Genomic DNA, 22,980 nt, shown 5'->3' with positions numbered 1-22,980 from the left:
GACTTAAACACAAGGAAAGAGTCAGCAGCTTTGCAAAGGGATCCTAGATCTTGCAACTACATCTTTATGCAATTCTTCATACCATTGGGTGTGTCGGCTCCTCTGACCACTGCCCACAGCCCCTCAGGCTACTGATCATAATCAGCTGGGCATGCATGACATGTGAAGGATAGTTTCTCAGCAAACCTCAACTCTTTATGGATTGGCACTGTGGCTGCTATTTATATGGTGTTTCTCTGTATACGTCTGTCCACAAAAGATATAAACTGGTATTAGTGCTTGTCTAGCACCCTGCAGTTGACAAGATGCAGTCCCACTTACCACCTTACCTGAAATCTTTGGGTGGTAGCCATGAACTTAAGCATTTTATGTTCTGAGGTGACTGCAAGAGCTCTAACTGTGTTTGTATGCAAGGGGGGGAAATAAATTGGGGAGTGAGAATGATTGGGGGTGGGGGCGGCGTGATGAATACCCTCGGGGCACAATCCCAGAGGCCTCCCTCTAACTCCCTGGGTGGTGCACTGAGAGCCAGGGAAAGGAACGAGGCAGAGTGAGTGTGTTTTTGGTGGGGGGATGAGGCGGCTCCACCAACCCTCGCTCTGTATTGGGCACACCTGTTGGGGGAGCTGGGTGCTCACAGGACTGTCCCTCAGGGCTCTGAGCCAGAACCACTGCCCCTAACCCCTGGGACGTTGATCGTCTTCAGCAGGAAGGGATGCATCTATGTGGAGAGTACGGGGGCACATTAAAAGAACACCTGCCCAGAACTTGGTAAATACCAAGCATTTGCTGCCTGAATGGTAGGAATGCACTTGCTATGTTCTGTCTCTGTAGTACCCCGAGTTTTGGCCTATCCACCAGACTTTGTGTGGGTCTCCTTTGGGCCTGGCATTATTTGTCCCTTCTCTGCTGCCCCAGGGGAGCACTGCTTTCATAGCCATGTAAGTGACGATCCTGAAGAAGCAGAAGAGAGCATAGTTGGGGGTGGGGAGGCACAGGCCCCCCCACTACCTTATTTTCCCTGGCACCATGTGCTCCCATTAGGCTCTCAGATCCCACGAATGGGGATAGTGTGCTCTGAGGCCCTGGGTTTAGGCTGGACCTTGGTGCTTATGAAGGACCGCCATTGGGCAGGTTGCTAGGGTGACGAGGTCCTCTGACTATTCCTGCTGTTTACACAAAGTCTAGAACAGTGGGGGAAAAAAGAAACAGAATATTGAAGTGCAGAAAGTTGGGTAGATATATAGGATCAGAAATGTAAATCAGTGGAGGGATGGGATCAGGTCTTGAGATGAGGCTTCTGTTTCTGCCTCAGAGCAAACTGTATGATGGTCAGAATGAAAGATTTCGGACATCAGCTCTGTCTTTTGAGCTTTCTTAGCTTGGTGCTTTGGAGAAGATGAATCAGAGGGGTGTTTCCCTCTCTGAGTCCTCTTATTCCCAGCATGCCCTTCAGAGGGCAAAGGGGGACAGTGAGTCCTGAGTGAGAATGTTTATTCACCTTGGAGCTGAAAAGCAGCTTGCCACTGTGAAGGAAAGACACCCCAGGACGTGGGTCTTCTGTTCTGCATATTCTACCTCAAATAACTTTGTGCCTGAAATACTGACTGGGCAGTGATCTCCTCACTAAAGTGAGAGAGCGGCTTAGGACTTATGGCTGTGTCAGAGGTTCCTACCAACTGAATGATTCTGCGTCTACTGGACTCTGCTTTCCCCAGCCAGGGCTGGCTCTTTCACCACTTCAGAAGGGTTGGGAGCTTCTGAGTTAGATAAAGTATGCCCTATTCTCTGATCTGTGCACCTGCTGGCAGCTTTGGGAGCCCAGAGAGGGAGAAGGTGGGGCTCTGTTACCTTCTGTTCACCAGACTCCTCACCACCAACTCTATGCTAGTCACACCTTTATTTATTTTTTTTAAGTTTTACTTATTCAGGTAATCTCTCCACCAAATGTGGGACTTGACCTCACGACCTCAAGATCTAGAGTCACATGCCCTTCTGACTGAGCCAGCCAGGCATCCTGTCAGTCACATCTTTAAAACATGCATGTACTCTTTACATATGGGCTAGTTTCTTACTAGCATGGCTGAACACTCTAGTTTTCCCAGGACAGTCCCATAATAATCAATTGCCTTCTTTCTGTCTCAAAAATGTCCTAGTTCAGAAGCTCAGTTACACAGTTGGTCCCCCACCCCATGACCAGGGCATCTCTGTGGTGACCACCCCTGGAAACTTTATGACATAGCAAGGAATGAAAATCTTTTTTGGATGGGAAATCCTGGTCAAATGCACACAGGATTAATAGACATTTAATGTGGTGGCTCCTGGGATTTCTGTGAAAACCTGCTTTTCCTCCTGAGGCAGCAGAACCTCTTAGAAGGAACAGAGAGTAACCTCCGAACACCCGTCGATGAGCCAAAGAGTCACAAACTATAGATTTTAAACATGTTATTTGACCACATCTTTTCCTGAAATGACTTACTTCTTTTTTGGAGACTTTTTTTTTCCTGATCGTAAAATACATATTTATTGCATGAAACTTGGAAAATAGTGGAAAGCATATAAAGAGGTTTGACATCACCCAGAGACAGCTCCTGCTAACCTTTGGGGTGTTTCTCCCCACTGCATCATTGATGTGCACAATTGCACATAGTGATTTCTTTCCAGTTAACTCTCAATTGTAGGTATTTTCCATCTGGAAAATTACTTTTCAGTTTTCCTCATTCTAGGCTCTTTAAAAGTAGAAATTCTTATGTGCTAGTTCACTATATCAAATTAATATCATCTTGATTACTGGTACCATTTAAGAGTTTCAAAGGCACCATTCTGTTAGGACTTCTTAGGGACAGTGTTTGGGGTGAATTTGTTGGAGAACATTCTCTGCATATTAAAGAGAAGAAATAGACCCAGAGGGCTGCGGTTGCCTGCTCAGGCCTCACGTAAGGTCTTGCTTGTTCACAGGAACGTTTTTTGAGCATGACCTGTGCTGGAGGCATTGGACAACAATGACCTTCTCCCCCTCCCTGGTATTATTCTCATTCACTCATATTTGAGCTAGACTTTCTGGGATCAAATTCCAGCTCTGCTATTGACCCATTGGTACATTACTTGAACCATTCTGCCTCCCCATCAGCAAACTGCTTATAATTAGAGTATTTACCTCATGGGGTGGTTAGAGGATTCCTGGAGTTAATGTGTGTAGAACCACCTAGACCAGTGCCTGGCTTTCACAAGTGTTTGATAACCGTTGGCTGTGGCTGTTGTTACCAGTGCTAAAGCAGAGGTTTGTGCAAATAATTCCAATCTTTCTAGTGAGACTGTGAGCTTCAGGGCAGTGAGTTTGCTGTTTACTTCTCTTTAGTCATTCATCTAGCCAACAAATGTTAGGTTGAGCTCTGCGATGTGTTAGGCATGACACTAGTCAATGAACAGAGATGAACGTGGCCCATGCGCTGCATGAGCTCAGAGTGGGGAGGGGGCAGGTAAGGCACACTCATGGGTAATTCTCATGCTATGCTGAATCATGGTTCAGACAGGGAGGGCCATGAAGGTCAAAGCTGGACTGGGCTGAGGAGGCTTCAGGGAAAAAATGGGCTGTAGCTTGGCCAGAAAAATGGGTAGAAAAAGGATGAATTTTGCTTCAAGTACATCTTCTGCCTTTAGAGAGATCCCCTGAGGAAACAATAAAGAGATAAGCGGTAAGGTGTGCCTACCCCAGTTGCCAGAGTCACCAGACTCACATGTTCTTCAGAGATATCCCAGCCAAGGGTCCAGAGGCAGCCTTGGGGTCCGGGTACACCCTAGGTCTCTTTTCCCTTCTGTCAGATGGGATAGCATAAAGCCCTGTTGGCCACCATGTGTGGAGTGTGTCAGATTTTCTGGCGCCATCTTTAAAAAAATTCTTATTTGTGTAGAGTTGACACCCAGTGTTACATTAGTTTTGGGCATACAACAGAGTGGCACAGCTTCTCTATATGTTATCCTATGCTCACCACAAGCGTAGCTACCTTCTGTCACCACACCATGCTATTACACTGTCAAGGACTATATTCTTTCTGCTGTATCCTGGGTCTATCTTTAAGTTTAGACAGCTTCACAACCAGGGCTGGACTTTTCATGCCAATGTGTTCACTGTGGACCTGGACTACTGTCGATTTAGCTGAGGTCCCCAGGTGATGTAAGCAGGTGAAGGCAGTGGTTACCATGTGAGATGGAAGATACTTTCCCTTGGTTGATTAGTGTTTCTATATTGGCTTTCAAGACAGAGAAAGGAAGTATGATGACTTAGAAAGATTGCCAGTGCTGAAATGGAAATTGAGGTTAATTGGTCCAAATGGCCTCATGAAGACCCAGAGAAGTAAAGTGATTTACCCAAGTTTATACAAAAAGTTAGTGATGGAGTCTGAACCAGAAGCTGGAGTCCTTTCCACTGAGATGTGTTGTCTCTTAGTAATGAAGCCTCTGTGTTCCTAATATTACAAGACCCACCTCTGAAGATTGGGGGCCCATAGACCTTGGTGATTCTGAAAATGGTGCTAGATTAGTTTGCTCAAGGTCAGCTGGGTCTTGGACATGTCCATGTTGAACTTGTTGATCTCAGCTGGAACTTCAGTGAATTTGGAGGGCATAGAGCATGTCAGGCCTCTAGGATATGTAAACACTGTCCGTGAAAGAGCCCTTAGACTGCACTGCTGTGAATAACGAAGGTGACAAATCAAAGAGCCAACCCTATTCTTACCCTCAATTCCTTTCAGATCAGCAGCATCAACATCACTTGGGAACTTTTTAGGAGTATGGATTCTTGGGCCCCATCCTATTGCTTCTGAATCAGAAACTGGCTCAGCAATCTACTTTTTTAAAACATTTATTTTGAGAGAGAGAGAGAGACAGCATGAGTGGGGGAGGGTCAGAGAGAGGATCCCAAGCAGGCTCTGTGCTGTCAGCGCAGAGCCCAATTTGGGGCTTGAAACCATGAAACTTCAAGATCATGACCTGAGCTGAAGCCAAGAGCTGGCCATGTAACCGACTGGGCTACCCAGGTACCCTAGCAATCTGCATTTTTAACAAGTTCTCTGTGATTCTGGTGACACTAAAGTTTGAGGACCTTTCTCTTAAATATCTCTCAGAGCCAAGAATGGGTCATGACTTTTCAGACCCACTCCCCATCTTTTTCCTTCTAAGGGACCATTGCACACTCCTACTTGCCATTTGGGCAAATATTGTGGAGTGGAATGGAAAGGAATGGAAACCCAATGACCTTGCAGCAGGAAAACTGTTTGCCTTGGCAGGTTTGCCTGGACTTGGAGCCAAGATTCAATCAATCCTAATGATTGACTGCATTTAAGCAATTTTTCTGTTCTCCTCTGCCCCCTGCTTGGGGGTGGGGAGGAGGGCTATGGGGCTTACTGGGAAGGAGAAGGGCTAAAGCCTCTCTTTGTCCCACTCTGAGGCCCTTGTCCCTGCCGCCACAGCTGCCAGTGCACACGTCTTCCCAAATAAAACCTCACCAGGCAGCTCTTTACTCTCAAAGTGGAGTTTTCATTTGCACCATTAGCTTAAATCAGTGGGGATTTAATGCAGTCCATGAAATCAAGCAATTAGGCAGTGGGATTCTCGATGGCTGACACTGACGCTGGTGTGCTGCGTGTGTGTTTCTGGGTGGGTGCTGGGGAGGGTCCATAAAGCTTCAGATTCTTCTCTCCTACCTGGCGCCTCCACCCCCAACCTTCCCAAGATGTTTGGGGTCCAAAAACCAGGACAAGTTCAAGTAAATAATTTGCCCCAAGTAAGTCACTCAGGAGCATTTTCTACATCTGCTGTTTTCTTGTAAATGAGAGAAAAAGAAAGCTGTTTTCAATTGTTGTGTTTGGTAGCATATGTCCTGTAGTGAGAAAATGCATGTAAGTGTTCAGTGTGTGGTTTGTGGCCAGGGGACAGAGTCTGAGTTGTTGTGACCAAGTACAAACCTCTTTCTTTGCTAAATGAATTAATGATGCCAAACACCAGCTCCCACTGGGAATAGAAAGGTCTGTTAAGCCTCCATTGCAGAGTCTTTGTCAGTAGGACTCATTGGGCCAGCTTGCCCTGGTGCCCAGACCCTCTGCTGCATGCTGGAAGGAGGCTGTGGTTTCTCACAACCAATCCCCTACCCAGAGCCACTACCAAATCTCATCTGCACTGTTGGATTTAGGGATAGCACTTGCTGTCTCGGGGGTGCCCACCCAAGAGATTTGTGAAAATGGGGCCAGGAAGTAGAACTCATGTCCTCTCTGTCATTGCTGCTTAGTGAGGTCTTGCTGTCTGCACAGTCTTTTCCATTTGGGGGAGGGGTGTAAGCCAAGTCCATGGGGCTGCTGCATGGGGTGCCCATCTGTGGGCCCTCCTGATCCAAGGTGCTGGTAACAGGTCACTTTGTAAAGAGTTTTCCAGTCTTACCCTGTGCTCCTCAAATCATCTGTTTGGGATCTTCAGCCCTCTCCACGGGAGAAAGTAACTGAGGACAAAAAGCGAGTGACTAAGGAGTCAGGGTGTGTGGTCTGTTATCTGTCCTGGGATGATCTGTCATTGCCCAACTGCTCCCAGAATCTGCCAGGACCCCGTGCACCCACTTTGCTTTCTTGCTCCCTGCTGGGAGGAACTATAGAATACAGCGGGGAGCTCGAGGTGGAGGGGCAGAGAGCAGAGCTCTCATTCAAACAAAGCCCTGGAGAAGCCCTGACTAAGGCCTGCAGCTTGGCAGCTTCGGTTGAATGGGGACTAGAGGACCTAGAAATGTAGTATTTGCATTTCGTTAAGATCTCACACTTTTGGGATTGATTTAGAGTTTATATACATTTAAGTTCTTTACTGGACTATAAGCTTTTTTAAAGCTTAAAATTTTTTGAGTCAAAATAAATGCAATTTAAAAACTTGTAGTATTGAAAGGTTTCTAACAAAACCTCTGCCTGATGCCTTCCCACCACTAATTCTCACAACTCAGAGGGAACATTTTCCAACCGATTTAGCTATTTCTTGTTATATTTAGCGAAATGGGGTCAGTAAATAATTTTTCATTTTCATTTTTAGTTATTCCTAATTTTCTGCTATTGAAGACAAAGATTTATGTGTCTTACTTTTATTGCTTAATTTTTATTTTATTTTTCAGACACCATTTCTGAACTTTAATTTTTAGACATTATTTATGGACTTTGTTTTATTGAAGACAGAGATTTATCTATCTTTTATATATATATATATATATATGCTTTTCCCCATTTTTTGTGATAAAATTATATCATACTTTCGGTTAAATTACTACTCAGTGATTAATTTATTACAATAAATAAATATGTTTCAAAGCTGAGCCACATACGGTACTGTACTTGTATTTCCTTTCTTGTGTACCTTTTTATTTTCCTTTGAGATACCAACTGTCTCATTTTATTTTCCCGTTCTTAATGTTTACAGTATGAATTCAGCCCTGAACTTTTCTGCATGTAATCTGCCTGAGTCCTTTTCCCTCGTACTTCAGTGTGGACTAATAGAGGCTCCGGCCTGCCACACGGTCATTCTGGAAAAATCATTTTAAGACTTCCACTGCTTTTATCAGATGTTAAATCTTTGGTTTCCTGAATCCTATGACTTGTTCTGCACTTTTGTAGAACACCTCATGGAGTACTTTCCTAAGAAAAGGTCTATGGGAGACAACTTTGTTCTACTGATTGAACTTCTGAAGACATCTTTATTTTGTATGCATACACTGATTGATAGCTTGGCTATGTGTTGAATTGGGGAATTCTAAAAGCATTGATCTGTTATCCTCTGGCTTCTAGTGTTGTTGATAAATCCAATGCCATTTTGATTGCAGGATCCTTATATTCGATGTATAATCTCTTTTTCTTTAGGGGACTGTAAACATTCTCTTTATGTTGGGGTTTCTAAATGTCATGATATTTTTGTTGAGCTGGGTTAACTGTTAATCTGAGAACTCATGTTTATTTCTGAAAATTTTTGAGTATGATTTCTTTGGTGTTTCTCCCATTAATTTTCTTGTTCTCTCTTGTTCTGTGTCATCTTCCTGTCTCCTATTTCCCAACTCTTTGTCATTTTGTTTGGCTTCCCTGGAAACTGTTTTCAACATGTCTTAAAGCACTTACATAGAACTGTTACATTTTAAATTATCAAATACTTTTTGTTCTCTGAATGTTTCTTTAAAAAATTTTTAACCTTTATTTAGTTTTGAGAGACAGAGCATGCACTGGGGAGGGGCAGAGAGAAAGGGAGACACAGAATCCGAATCAGGCTCCAGGCTTGAACTCACAAATCATGAGATCATAACCTGAGCCAAAGTTGGACACTTAACTGACTGAGCTATCCAGGGGCCCCTCTAAAATGTTTCTTCTAAAAGTTTTCTGTTCTGATTTTATGAACACAATGTCTTATCTAATATTATCTTTGTAAAAGGTTTTCTTGTGTCCCCAGTGTAGTCTCTGTTATCTCTGAATTCTCTTTTTGCTTGTTTAGTTTGTATGTTCTGGTCTTTGTTGTTCACACTTAGAGGCTTTGCTTAAAGGCTTGCTGATACTTGGGCAGCCACTTGAAGAGTGAAGCACTCCATTGGATGCTCTGTGTGTGCATGCAGGACCTGTGCTTTGTTGGGTCTCATTTGAGAGTTTTGATGGTAGGGGTGCTGTAGGTCTTTTCTTTAGGGCTACCAGTTTCTTTTGATAGAAGCCCTTCACTCCTCTCTGGGGGATATAAATGCAGGGTTCTAAGACCTGAGGGATTCACTATTTATTGTGCAGACTTTCACTTAACTCTTTGGACTCAGTGCAGCACCTTAACACCCTGTCCTCTTTGTGTCTGGTGTGCTAAGCCCACACCCTGCCTTCCTTGTATCTGGTGTGCCTAAGCCCAGAGTCTTCTGGTTCACACTTTCTATTAGAATCAACCTCTTGGTTATTGCTGGAGTTGGTGAGCGGCTGTTACCAGATTTATGACTCAAGCCTAGTGGATCTGAAAATCTTTCTATAACCAATTCTTATATTTAATACAACCTCTAAGGTCAGAAATACCCAGTGGCCCCAATTTGTGAGCATTTCTGGGTCCTACAATGTGGATTGGCTTGTTTCTTACTGGCACCCCTATCTGTAAGCTGCTAAGTTTAAGTTTTTCTTCTCCCTGTCAAGCCAGGTTTCACCATTCATTTGCTTTTCATTATACTGCATGCTGATATGTTCTTGTTTTCTTGCATGTGTTTATAACTTTTTTTAACTTTAATTTTAAACTGACTTCAGAATGGAATGGAAATGATTGTGTGTGCTCAATCTAATATGTTTGGCTAGAAGTGGCCAGTGGTAACTCCTCACAAACATTCCAGAAGCGTGGTGGTTGCCAGTATGGCATACCTTTTCTTTTCTCTTCCCAGTGGTTTTTGGCTCTCTGGAATTCATGCCCACCCCTTCGGATCAAGATTCAGGCCTTCCACAGGACAACAAGTCACCAAGTTGAGTGATCTTGCCTCACACTCATGCTTAAACTGCAACGTTTGGGATGGAATGTTTGAAATGCCCCCCCCCCCCCTTCTAGGACAGTTGGCTGCCTGGTTTTCCATCTGTGCCTCTGATCACTTTTACAATAACACGTCCTCTCTCCCCAGTGATGGTGCTCCCTGAGGGCCCTCATTTTCTCTTTTTCCTTCACTGTAATCAGCTGACTCACAGATCTGATTCCTAACTCAGCCCTTTCCCAGCTTTTGCATCAAATCCTTCTTGAGCTCCAACAGCAATTCCACGTTATTGACTGTATGAATGGCTGGCTCTCAGCCAAGGGTCACCATATATCTCTTGAGGGAACTGGATAAAGAGTGGCACCATTAGCATTAGAGAGCCAGGACAGAGAGATGGCTTTGAAGAGAGTGTGGGTTTGAAATGGGTGTAATGAGTTTCCTCTTCTCATTTTAGCCTCAGAAATAGGGCCAAGTGTCATGGGGAGCCTACCAAGGAAGTATCACTGTAGAGCAACAAATATGGTTTGTGGGATGAATTTTTAAGGATCTACCTGAGTATAAGGTGTTATTTCTTTTAAGATTGACCAGAAAGACCCAGACAAACCCTAATGGCAACCTTGCCTGGGGTTTTTTAAGTTTCTGGGTCTCTGAATTCTTTTTGGCAGTGACCAGCAAGATGAGAGGTAGGAGTAATATTCTCCTCTCAGGAGATGTGAAGTTGTTGCTAAAAAACACTAAGGTGTTTTGTTTGTTAGTATTGTTTTAGTTTGGAGTCCAGGTGGTACAGGTAGCCGAGATCAAGGGGTGGAAGTAGCGGTAGCATTTCCCCCTGGATGAGAAGGGCACATGATGAAGAAAGAGAAGACCGCACATGGGGTGGGGGATGCTAGAGATGAGGTTGCTGGCCCCCTAGCATTGCCCAGCCTGGGCCCTCTGGACAGTAGTGCTGCTAGGCCAACAGGCAGCATTGTACGCTTTACAGATGGAAAACTGAGATCAGAGAGCAGAAACCAGATCTTGTGGTTAGACAGTTAGAAACCAGGACCCAGTACTCTGTCCAGTGCCCCAGCTGCTGCCTCCCAGGGCGTCTCCTCCCTGCCCACACCGCCATTTGCATTGCAAACTGTGAACAGAGTCTATGGGGGAATCTCTGGGACCCAGGCACTGTCTGCATGGAGGCCGGGTGGGGGGAGAGGAAGTGGTAATGGGTTCCTGGCTGCTCCTGGGCCAGATCTACCCCTGTCCCAGAAGCCCCTGAGTGTGGTATGGTGGGGGGCTGTGCGGATATCCACAAGGCACAGAGAAATCAACCTCGGCCGGCTAATCGCCTATCCAAACATTGTTGGTAATCTGCATCCCTAAAATAAACCCTTAAAAGATGGAAAGATGTTAGTAATTTCTGGCCATATGTGCCTCCTCCTTCCTTACTCTCCCTACCTCAAAAAAGAAACTGAGCCAAATGGCAAGAAATAAAGAGTCTAATGCATAACACATTTCCATCATTTGATTTCCCCTCTCCCCTTGCTGTCCCCCCACCTATGTAAACTAAATTCCTTTACACGGTCATGGCAAAGGAACATTAATTTTTGATTTGAGTTGTGATTAAAAGCAACACAATCAAAAGAGTGAAATAGTTTCCACTGAAGCAATATCATTTTAAACCCAGTCATGGTATATAGAAAAGAGTGTGGTCTTTGGGGTTGAGTGTGGGTTTTAATTCTGATTCTATCTCTCTTACATACTGTGGCTTCATGTTGTCATTACTTGATCTGAGTCCTTCTCCTTGATTGTAATAAATAATAATGATGGCTTCTTAGCATGACTGCCATGAGCATGAAATAAGGCACTGTGCACAGAGTAGCCTATGTGGAGTGTGGCACTCAAAATGATGGCTCACTTCTCTGCAGAGGGTGCCCACATTGTCAGCTGGGGCATGCACTCATCTCTTCTGGTGAATCCATCGCTTCTGCAACAACTCTTGGTTGCCAGCCTTAGGTTTTGGAAAGTAGCTTGTGATTGATCTAATATCATGGAGCCACTTTATTTAGAGGGTCTTGTGAAAGGAGCAGAATTGCTCTTACTGCCTTACCCTCCTGCACTATTCTTTTCTTTGATAAGTGGTTTCTCCTAGTCCTGTTTTCTCTGTTTTGCAGAGGGGAGGCCGAAATGGAAACTCGACTTTCCCTAGGCCTGGGCAGTGAATCTCCTCCTGCTGCTCCCTTCTTCAACCCCACTGAGAACTTTCTTCATTCAGCAAGCCACAGACCAGAACAGTGAAGTCTTTACCCAAGTGAACCACCAGGCACAAAGTTTGTAAGCCAACAAGGGACGCTAGCCCAAGTGTAGGCCTGTGTAGGCTTGTCCGGGGTAAAGTCCTGGACAGTTAGTTTCTGTGCTTTCTGTTTGCCACACTCCTGCCTGCTGGTCCCCATACACTCCGTCCATAGTAGCGGGTGGGAATCAAGCATAATCAGAAGCACTGGGCAAGTGGCTGGTTTGGGTCAGGGAGAGCTTAAAAAAAGGAACTCATTGGGAGGCTGTGCTCAACTCACTTCCATGTGTGCTGGGAAGCCTAGTCCAGCCTGAAAGGTCAAGGTTAATCCTCAGCAAGAGCCTTCTGCTGCTTAGTGCCCAGTTCCTGAACCTTTCTGCTGCCCTTGGGAGTGAGGCATTTCTTAAGGGATACCAGGCCTAGGGTATTAAATGAGATTAAGTAGACTGCAAAATCTGGAACTCTTTTTGTAAGGAAATGAAAGTAGTAGGAGCTTGTTTAATTTACTGACTTTGACACATTCATTAAAAGGTTTGTTCGTAGGGTTTTCCCCTCTCCTCCTTATTCTTGGGTTAGCCAAGGGTATGTTTTCTAATCAACTAAATACTAAATAATATAGCCTTTGCCAGAGCAGTCTCTTTCAACCAGGAGAAACTCTTCTACCATTTCATCAATGAAGTCATTTTGAAATGTGGGTAAAACCAGGAAGTGAGTCTATTTTCTTGATCCAGTTGGCTGGTCCTCTAAATATGAAGAATTTTGCAGCCATCAAGTCAGCATGGACTGCATGGTGATTAAAAGTACACATTTAAGACATGGGTTTAAATTGAGGATTAGAGACTTTGGCCAAGTTAATTTAACCCCCTATGCCACAGTTTTCTCATCTATTAAATGGGGAAAATAATTATACCTTCCTCATGGAGTTGTTAGGTTTAATTGAGGAAATTCATGGAAAATACTTAGCACACTTCCTGGCATGCCATATGCTCTCATAATTGTTAACTATTGCTATTCTGTTTAGATTCAAGCCTTTTCTCATGGAGCGTGGGTGGGAATTTTGAGTTACTAAAAAGAGGGGGCTTGCTAATTTTCAAGTTAGAAGAATTCAGAGGATGCATAAATTATCTGGTGATTAGCATCTAGAAAATGATTTTCATTTCCTTTGGAAATGTCTGGGCTGGCCAGCCTGAGGGGGGAGTTGAGTGTCACAGTGATGCCATATTTATTGTGCATTTACATCTTTATTGAATGCCTCCACGTGAATTTAATTATGTTCACCAAGAGACCTTGTGTAGCCATCACTAATTTTCCTGTCCATATATTTACATTAAAATCATGTTAACTCAGGGTCTGTAGAGACAAAGAAACAATAAGGCAGACTCAGTGGATGGGCTCTTTTCCTTCTTGCAGATAGCCGTGCTGAGGAAGGGAAGTCCATGTCCTGTATTAGACTCAAGGAGGTCATTACTTGGATTTATCTGTCAAGACTTCACTAGGACTTGCTCTAATCTGTCAAGAGCTCAAAGTAGAGTTCTTTGATTCTGTGTGGGTCTACCCAGTGGAAAGAAACATTAGTGGTACCCGTTAGTGGTTGCTTTGTGGTTGACATCACATTAGCAGCACCTGCTGTCAAAACTCCCCAGAGGCACAGCAGTAGGGACTGTGATTCTCCGACGCAGAAGTTGGACACTGATTTTCGATGCACTCAAGCATGACCATTTGATGTTCTGTTTAATTTCTCCATTGCCACATGTATACATATAGATTTTGTCAATCTTGTTTATAGGACCCAACTTTCAAGGAATTTTAGGTTTGTTGGATGTTAAAGAACTAAACCAATGGCTTTCTCTTTAAAAAACAAAATAAAACAAAACACTTGGGGTAAAATTTTTCTTTGAATCCTGAGATCTATAGCATTAGATTATATGGATTATATTAAATTATATGATCCCCTTCCCTTAAAGCATTGTAGGATATTTGGAGTCATTGAATTTTAAAAAAGAGAAACATAGTTTGGTTCTGAAAATTTATTTGAGAATCTCATGGTGTTCCAGGGCTACTATTGAGTTACCGTTAGACACCACAAAACTAGGGGCAAGACTCAAAAGATGAAGACTAACTGAGACTTGGGCGCTTATCTACAAAGCTGCCTCTTTCTTTGACCTGCCGGTTGCATTGTGTTTCATCTCCCCCTTGAACCATAAGTTTGGGTTATTGTTTCAGATGGAAAGCTGTGTTCTAAAATGCTTTTCCTCTCTCCTTCTCTCCTCTTCCCCAACCTTGCCTGCACCATCTGTAGCGCTGAGGATGAAAATAAAAGAAGTGAAAAAAGAAAATGGTGACAAAAAGATTGTCCCCAAGAAGAAGAAGCCTCTGAAGCTGGGACCCATCAAGAAGAAGGAACTGAAGAAGCTCGTCCTATACCTGAAGAATGGGGCTGACTGCCCCTGCCACCAGCTGGACAACCTGAGCCACCATTTTCTCATCATGGGCCGGAAGGTGAAGAGCCAGTATTTGCTGACGGCAATCCACAAGTGGGACAAGAAAAACAAGGAATTCAAAAACTTCATGAAGAAAATGAAAAATCACGAATGCCCCACTTTTCAGTCGGTCTTTAAGTGATTCTCTCTGGGTGGGGGGGGGGGGGAGCCGTGGGTTGGGGTGAGGGGCGAGGCTGAGCATACAACCCTGGAGCCTGGAGGTCCATGCTCACTGCTTCTCCGGTTGGTAAAGGACATTGTAATCCAGCTGGCTTTGCTCTGACAGCTTCCCCACTCTTTCCCTTCCATAGCCACACTCCAGACCCCAATACTGCCAGTATTTAAAGCCGCATGCCCAGGTAAGGAAAACCATTTAGATTAGGAAGTCTTTTAGGATCTATAGACGTGGAACACATCACTGAGGAAAAGTAGGTACAAACCATTTCAACCAGACACAGCCACTAAAAAAGAAAAATTTGCCAGTAGAAGACAAACAAACAAAACCCAAACCCAAAAGCAAGGAGATTGGGCAAAAAATGAGAGACAGCAGCAAAAAACCCAAGATCTGCAGCTTTCTTTGTGTTGTCACAAGTGGGGTGTGGATCTATCAACTAATCTATGCCTTTGATGTGTTACTATCAGTTCCAGAAACTTCTGTCTCTGTGTCCCTTACTCAAGAAACAAACACATACCACACTTACAACTGAAGAGCATATCCAGAAAGTTAAGTGCAGGGAAGAAAAGCACCAGGACAGTATGTAATAGTAAAAACATAGGGAAGTCATGTCTGCTCTGCCTCTCCACGTGATTGTCTTTTGATCTGAATCAGCTGGTCTCCGATGCCATGTAAGTAGCAGTGAACATCAGCTCAATGCATGATCTAGCCTCCAGACACGCGGAGGGCGGCACGTGCCTGCCTTTGTGTGAGGGAAAGGAAACACCAAACCCATGGCATGAGAGAGACCATGATTTTCAGACTGAGAAGGCAATGGTTAGTGGTTTTCAAAAAACATAGTTAAAGAGAAAACAAAAAAAATTAGTAACAGCCCAGCAAATTGCCAGTCAGTGTCAACTGTAATTGGGTGAAGAGCTTAGTGTTCTAATTTCATCTGTTTGCTCATTTCACTTTTGTGTCTGTTTTTGTTTTACTGTTTTTTGTTTTTTAGAGAACAACAACAAAAACCCTATTTACTTTTCAATGTTTAAAAAAAGTCAACATTAACATTTGAAAGGGGTACTGGGCTGATGGTCTTTTGATGCATTTGAGGCTACTTTTTAGCCGTGCAGCTCTCTCATGGGGCCTTTGGGGTGGGAGGTGGATTTGCCTGAGAGCAAACCATGTGGTCCTGTTCCCTGAGGAGTTCTGGGTTGCCCTGGACCCAACACAGAGCAGGTCAGAACTGACAGAGCTTCCATGCTTTTCTTTCCTGTGAAGAAGTGGATTCCTTTCAACTTGATTGTCTATAGATCAAAGAAATTCAGAACAGCCAGATTGCCTGTCCTCCTTGCACTTAAAACAATTTAAAAAAATTCTACGAGGGAGAGTTAAGTCAAAAATGCCCCCATCCAAGGAGAGAGTTTCAAAGACAACACACATCTCTTCGGGTTTCCCTGACTGCCCAAAGATGTTTCTTAAACCCTTGGGTTTAATAAGTGATGTATATCAGCTCACTCACAGAAGCAACTTTACTCCTCCTGTTGAGTGTCTAGGAAGTCATTCTAAGCAATTAATGTGAATTTGTTCTTCAAGCCTGATTCTTAATTCTCTGTAACACCTGAAGGTGGTGAACTAGTGGTTGTCCCTCTGGGTGAATGTTTATACCCAATCCAGAAGCTACAGTATGACTGGGAAGTGTCACCCCATGGCCCTGGACTGACACAGAAACAGTGGAAGATTCTGTTAACTTCTGAAGACTCCAGTCGGAAAATAAGCATGCCAACTTCATTACCTACCTGAGGCTGATCCTGATATAAGTAACCTCTCACCATTAGTGAGCCTATTATTTTAACACTTTTGTTTTTTGGTTCTCTCTGGCCTTTAATCATAAAGTGTTGGGGATCTTAAGTGATTTGCCTGTAATTTTGGATGATTTTTAAAAAAATGTGTATATACATTAGTTAATTAGAAATATTCTACTTTACTATTGTTAACTGAAATTCAGAACAGTTTTATGAGTGCATGGTTTTGGGCGTTAGTTTTGGTTGATTAACTCAAGAGTTCAGTGCTTATGTGTATCTGCTCATTTTGACAGAGAGCATCATGCAACAGGCATCTGTCCGAAGCTTGGCCATGGCAAGGGTTTTGTGTGGGGTGTTAGCTGTTACCACAGAAAGACTATGGAAGATTAGGCGGCCATGCTGCGCAGCTCTCTACATGGGAATCCTCAGACAGGATGTGACATTTTCGGAACGAGTTCAAAATAAATTGGAAATGTGAACTGCAGCTGCACATTTTATTCCAACCATACGGTCCCAGGACTTTTGAGTTTGACTGTGGATTTGAGATGCACGCTCTCTTTGTCTACAACACACCAACAATTTGAGGATGCAGAGGGAGGCTGTGGGCCAAAGCTGCATTTTTATCACAAACCTTTGTTTTTCTCAAGAAAGGGTAGAACAGAACCAATGTGTAGACTTTTGGCTTGGTCATCAGTTTCTAAAAGAAGAGGCCTTTATGTGATTTGTAATTATTGCTAGTTCAAAGGTCATATTTATAACAGTGAGAAGTAATCATGCCGGGTAGGATCCTGTGGTATCATTGGCAGAGCTCAGCTCAGTCTTTGAAAATTATTAGTTCTCTCTGAAGATAGAAAGTGAGATGAGAACACCCAAAACACTTTGCCTTTAGAATATCCCATGTGACACTTGGCTCATGGTCCCGGTGCATTAGCACCAAGGACTCTCAGAGGTAGAATCCGTTTAGAGCTCCAGTTTTCACTTGGATGTGTCCATTACAGACTCCCGTGCCCAGAGCTAGAATACGTGTTTCTCATCAGACTCCAAGTAACTCGTTGCTCTGTTGCAACTTCACAGCTGTCTCTGAAGCGCACCTTGGGTAACTCCCATGGATAACATTGTGGCCATTCTGATCTGTCACCAGCGGATACATAGGGCACAGATGAAACTCCCGTTTCCCCTAGTCCCCTCACATAGAGTCTAAATCTTTTACAAAAGCTTTGAATACTGTGAAAATGTTTTACATTCCATTTCATTTGTGTTGTTGTTTTAACTGCATTTTACCAGATGTTTTGATGTTATCACTTATGTTAATAGTAATTCCCGTATGTGTTCATTTTACTTTCATGCTTTTTCTGCCATGTATCAATATTCACTTGACTAAAATCACTCAATGAATCAATGATAATGTGAGTTGTGTCTTTCCCCCCCACCATCCCTCCCACTCACCCTCTTCCATTGTGCATACATCCCCCTGCTTGAGTTTCTTCAGTGATGTTTTCTGGTCTCAGTTTTACAGTTTCCAAATGATACCTGGTTGTGGGTGGGCTGGAGGCGCAGCTGGGAGGCACTGCCTGCTACCTTCACCCGCATCCCACCTTGGCCATCTGCTCCGGGAATAACTTCCAGAAGTGTTTCTCCCAGCTGCGTGTGTTTCAGACCAGAGAAAAGGTTACAGAGTTGTTCTACAAATACTGTGTTTTTCAATTCTGCCTTTCTTTTTCATGTTTTTTTGTTTCAGATGCCTTCTCCCTTCAGCCAATTCTGTGTTAAAACTACCAACTAAAATTTGAGAACTCTCTGGGATGTGGAGTCTTGGACCCGCACAAAATCTTAGAGGAAACCACATCCAACTGTTTAATATACAGATGGAGAAGCTGATAGAGGAGAAGGCTGGGGTTTCACAAGGAGTTTGGGGTTCCTGGGTTGATGGTGTTGCTGGAACCAGAACCCAGGGCTCCTATGAGCTAGACATATGGGAACAATGAGTTACTGCTGAGGTTCTCTTTGGACCCCAAGTGTGGCACTTGTTGAGCCCAAGCTGTTTTGTATTAGGTTATATGCTTCTTGCCCAAGGGGTTCCTCAGTGTAACTTTTAATTCTGTAAGCAATTACAGTGACAGCTTCATTTGATGTCATTCCCTGATTAACAGGGTACTTCCAAACCTCAGACAGTTGGCAATTTTACCCAGAAGTGAGTAAATACTCCCGAGGCCACCCAAAACCACACCTAAGCACAGAGACACCATTTCTCAAGCATGGTAGGAGGACTTAGGAAAATTCCATTAAAGTTTGTGCTCTAGTATCTAGAGATCTTCCCATACGGATGTACATGACTGGTGAACTAGTGATATGCTAGCCAGGTCAAGGCCAATATTGGCATTTTTCCTTTTGACATTTTTCCTTTTTATTCCCCAATGGTTAATGAAAAGGAAAATCTCTTTTAGGTTGGGTAGGATGTCTTTGTGACCCCACTGAAGCCCCATCACTGCAACCCATAATTTCTCACAACTGTTTTGAATTTTTTTTCTTAGCAAATCAGTGAAAAGACAATGAAGTACATAAAAAGGCATCTTGGCTTCTGTTGCTGGAGTCATCCTGGAGGGTGGGGTACCCAAGAGTCAGGAGTGCTTGAGCCTTGTGCCTAAGCCATGCTGCTAGCACCAAGATCAGCAGCCTTGACCTCAACTCTATGGCATCCACATCTCTTCAGGGAATTATACAGGTGCTCTCAGGGGCAGAAAGAGATGAAGGGCCACAATGTTATCCAGGTTACATTGCTTTTACTCCTTTTTTTAAAGTTCTTTATTTATTTAGAGAGCACAAGCAGGGGAGTGGCAGAAAGAGAAGGAGAACAAAAATCCCAAGCAGGCTGTGTTGACAGGGGGGCTCAAATTCATGAACCATGAGATCATGACCTGAGCCAAAACCAAGAGTCAGATGTTTAACTCAATGAACCACCTAGGCCCCTCAGGTCACTCTTACCCCTAAGGCAATCTCCCCACAGTGGGGTCCAGAAGTATCAGCAATCTACTTCTGCTCCTGAGGAAGAGAAATTTGTACCAATCCTCTAATAGTAATGAAAGGAAATAGAATCACTCTTAAATTTTAGCACAGATTCTTAGAACTATAAGAAATGCAAGTACGGGTTCATTTTATTATTTCCCCAGGAATCTAGCCCATTCCAAGCCCCACATATTTATCCATGGCCTTCAGAGAGAAAAGAACCAGAAAGAAGTATCTGATTTGTTTATCTATGTAAGGGAAAGTTAAGGAGCACACCTTCAATGATAGATAAACCTCAAAATTTCATTGAAAAAAATTTTCTTTTAGCATAGATCACCCAGGAGAGCCTGCTAACAAGAAGTTTCTGACATCCACACCTGGAAATTTCAGATTCCAAAGGTTTGCCCTGGGGTCCTAGAATTGGAACTCTGAACCAGTGCTCCAGGTTTCCCAGATGCCAGCAGTCTACTGGATCTTACTTTGTAAAACAATGTTGTAGGACATGAGTGACCTGGGGATGACAGGCAGGCTATTATTTTGGTATCTCCTTATCCCCACTCTCATACTCCATATTGCTGCAGCCCTTTCTAAAGTTCTGAATTATTCTTACTAGGTACTAGTTAATAAAAGAGGTTGGTTAGAGACACAAGGGCTCTTTCCTTAGCTGGCCACAATAGCGGCTTCCCAAATAGTGCTTCTCAGACTTCAATACGCACACAGGCCGCCCGGAGACTGTGAAAAGGCAGATTCTGATTGGGTAATGGGGTGGGGCCAGAGTACCAAATTTCTGGTGGGCTTCTCCTGGTGGGAAGAGGCTGACTTCTGGTCTGCTGAGCCCACCTGGAGGTTGAGGCTGGACGGGGCAGGTGAGAAGGACTGTGGGGCTCACTAGGGCCTTTGCTTCCTGTCACAATAATGCCATGTTTGGGATCCCCATGTATAGCTCATCTTCTTGGGACTCAATATTAACCATGCTTTGGGTTGGAAAGAAAATCTCACAGTGGGAGAACCCCAGTTGGTAACCCAAAGCTGCAGGCTAACCCTCCCAAACCACTCTCTGGATTTCACTTTTGTCCCAGACCCTGACAGTTGATTCTTCTTCCACAGACGCCACTTATTCTGGAAACTCACAGATTCCTTTTTTTTTTCCTTCCTCAGCAAACTATTAGCGCTCCAAGCCTCTGCCCTCTAGGGAGTCCCCTTAGTTCCCAGCCCTGGACCACCAGAGGTTGTTGAAGTTGACCAACTGGCGTCTGCTGAAGTCATACCAGAATTTGACAACAGAATTGGGACTTTTCATGTTCCATTTGTTCACATCTGGGCAGTTTCAAGCTCAGGTTATGGGAGAGGCCACGAAGAGGGGAAAACTGAAGTATATGGAGGGGAAATCCCACCTCTTTGATAAATTGAGGACAGCCTGCCGAGCAGGGCTGATTTACTGAGGAACAGGCGTTAGGAATTTATGTCAGTGAGGGCCTTTTTGTAGGTTTGGAGAAGATGGGTACCAGAAAGAGCTTCAAATAGGAGCAGAAAGCTCCTGTGTCTTTATACATCTGTGGACTATTTAGATAAGAAGGAGCTGTATTTAATCATGGAGAGAATTGTTTGCTTAAATAAAGGGAGGGAAAGTTGCATGTGTGTGTTTAAGGAGAGAAAGAGGAGGTGGGAAGAAGGAGAAAGGATCCAGCAATTTTCCACAGCTGAAACCCCACCACGTGGTTTTAATTAGGATGACCTTCCCATCACCTGAACGCCAGAAGTGGCGGATGGGGGCTGGGGTGAGGCTTTGGAATTCTCATGGTCTTGTCCTTGGGATTTCAGCTAAGCTCTGCCATGCGCAGAGTAAGCTCTGAGGAAAAATTCTTACCTAGAAAACTGGATTGATGGTGTTGTGAATCTTGGTGGAAAAATAAAAGGGATTGTGGGTGGGTCCCAGTCAGATTGGATCCTAGCAAAATTTCAACTGCAAGGAAAGAGATCCAGTTTTACATCAGCCCCTTCCCCAGAGTACCTGAGTCCTGGGCTCTACAACCATGTATGCCAGGAGGCCTGTTCATTGGCTAGTCAGGTGGGATCCCTGGCCAAAGCTTCTCTGAGATTCCTTAGATGTCAGGATTAAAGAGAAATAAAGCAATCAAACCCAGAACTTAGATTTCCTTTCATAAAAGAGAAGACAAAGAAGAGTCCCTGTTAAGCGGTTTGTCCATAATCTCATTTCTTATACATTTTGATAACTCACACCAGCATCCACTATTTGTATCAGGAATGAGTGGGGGTGGGCACTGGGGTAAGGACCCAAGTTTCCAGTTTTGCTATCTAGTTCTCTGGAGAGTTTATGCAGATCTGAGTAGTTTTACCTCTTCGCCTAGAAGATTAAGCCTATAATCTGAAGGGATAACGATGACACATGCCCAAACCCAAGCACCTATTTCACAGTGTGGCCCACAACAGCCAGGGTAGTTTCCACAGAATCAACTGGATTCCTCGGGGGTCGTCACTCCCTCCTAAGGCTGGCAGCTGAGGCTACTGGGAATCTAAATTTGGCTGCTACTCTTGGCAGGTGGCTTGGTGACTTCTAGCTGCGGTATAGCCTTCCAGCATGGTAAATCAGGGCCTGACCTGGGCCAGGCCTGGAGGAGGCCCCAAAGGCCCTGGAAGGGTGGGAGGGGAGGAGGAGGCAGCTTGTAAAAATAAGCACCAGCCATACACTGCAATTAATGTCAGCAGAACACCTTTGGAGGTCTGTTTCCGACTTGCCAACCGCCATCATGTGTAAACCTTTAGCATACTCTGATAATTCTCTCGAGCTACCTCCTTATGTTTGGATGCCTCATCTTTGCCAGGACTAATAACTATTTATGATATGGAGGCCAGAGATGGGTGATAAAGGCATCCCACGATGGAGGCTAAGCAGGGACAGTTTAGAGGTGCTCCAGAACCCACAGACTTGCATTGCTTTCCATTCAACGAAAGGAAAGAACCCACCTTTTAAAACCTTAAACAGTGGATCGATGGCACCATGAATCTTGATTGAAAAAGGACAGCTGATGTGGCCCTAGTCCTTTTGGATCTTAGCAAGATATTTCTCTCCTAACCCTCCTCACTGTGATACTACCTCAAGTCCTGGGCTGGAGAGCACAGTTCTACAGTGGGGAAATGTTCTTTTCTCCAAGTCTGAACATTTTCCAGCAATCCTCAGAATGAACATACAGCAGGTCCAGAGAAAATCCTTCTTTTCTGACTCACAATTTCCTCCCTGCCTAGTGGATGGAAATGTGTTTGCTCAAGAGAAGTGGTTTCAACTGCAAGGGAAAGAGATCCAGCTTTAAATCAAGTCAAATGAAATTCATGTGTTCCAAAGGGCACACACATGCATGTGTGCGTGCACGCGCACACACACACACACACACACACACACACACACACACACAAACTGTCCACATGTGCCAGGGAAGGTCACAGCTCTGCCCCAGGAGGACTCACTTTTCCAAAGCAGAAACTGCTCCAGGTCTGAATTTGTTGCTATCATTTTTATAATCACTGTTATGTGTTCTGATGATTGTGAGTGGTGTTGGGAATGTTTGTTCTCATGTAATTGCTTGTTTCCTACTGAATTTCCATGTTAGACCTTTTCATTGTTCTTATTATCACTTGCCTCACATTCTGCCTGCTGGAGAAGACCCATCACAGTGCCTTTGGTATTGTTGGTATAGATTATGGAGTCTGGGTGCAGGACCCCCTCCTCCTGGGCAGGCCGTCAGGCGGCTGTCAGGAGCCAGCCA

General features: G+C 44.1%; 1 protein-coding gene across 1 annotated transcript in view; it reads left to right on the top strand.

Moving 5' to 3' along the window:
- The window catches only part of SFRP1 (secreted frizzled related protein 1), a 41,099-nt gene extending 26,717 nt beyond the window's left edge, over nucleotides 1-14,382 (top strand). The window contains exon 3 of the mRNA XM_029939195.1: nucleotides 14,056-14,382. Within this exon, the coding sequence (XP_029795055.1) occupies nucleotides 14,056-14,378 (323 nt within the window). The 3' untranslated portion in view covers nucleotides 14,379-14,382. The remainder of the gene's footprint in view (nucleotides 1-14,055) is intronic.
- The last annotated feature ends 8,598 nt before the right edge of the window (nucleotides 14,383-22,980 follow it).

This window comes from Suricata suricatta, chromosome 1 (assembly GCF_006229205.1).
Source record: "Suricata suricatta isolate VVHF042 chromosome 1, meerkat_22Aug2017_6uvM2_HiC, whole genome shotgun sequence".
NCBI classification, from domain to species: Eukaryota; Metazoa; Chordata; class Mammalia; order Carnivora; family Herpestidae; genus Suricata; species Suricata suricatta.
Note: the sequence above shows the minus strand (reverse complement) of the source record. Positions and strands in the feature narration are given on the sequence as shown.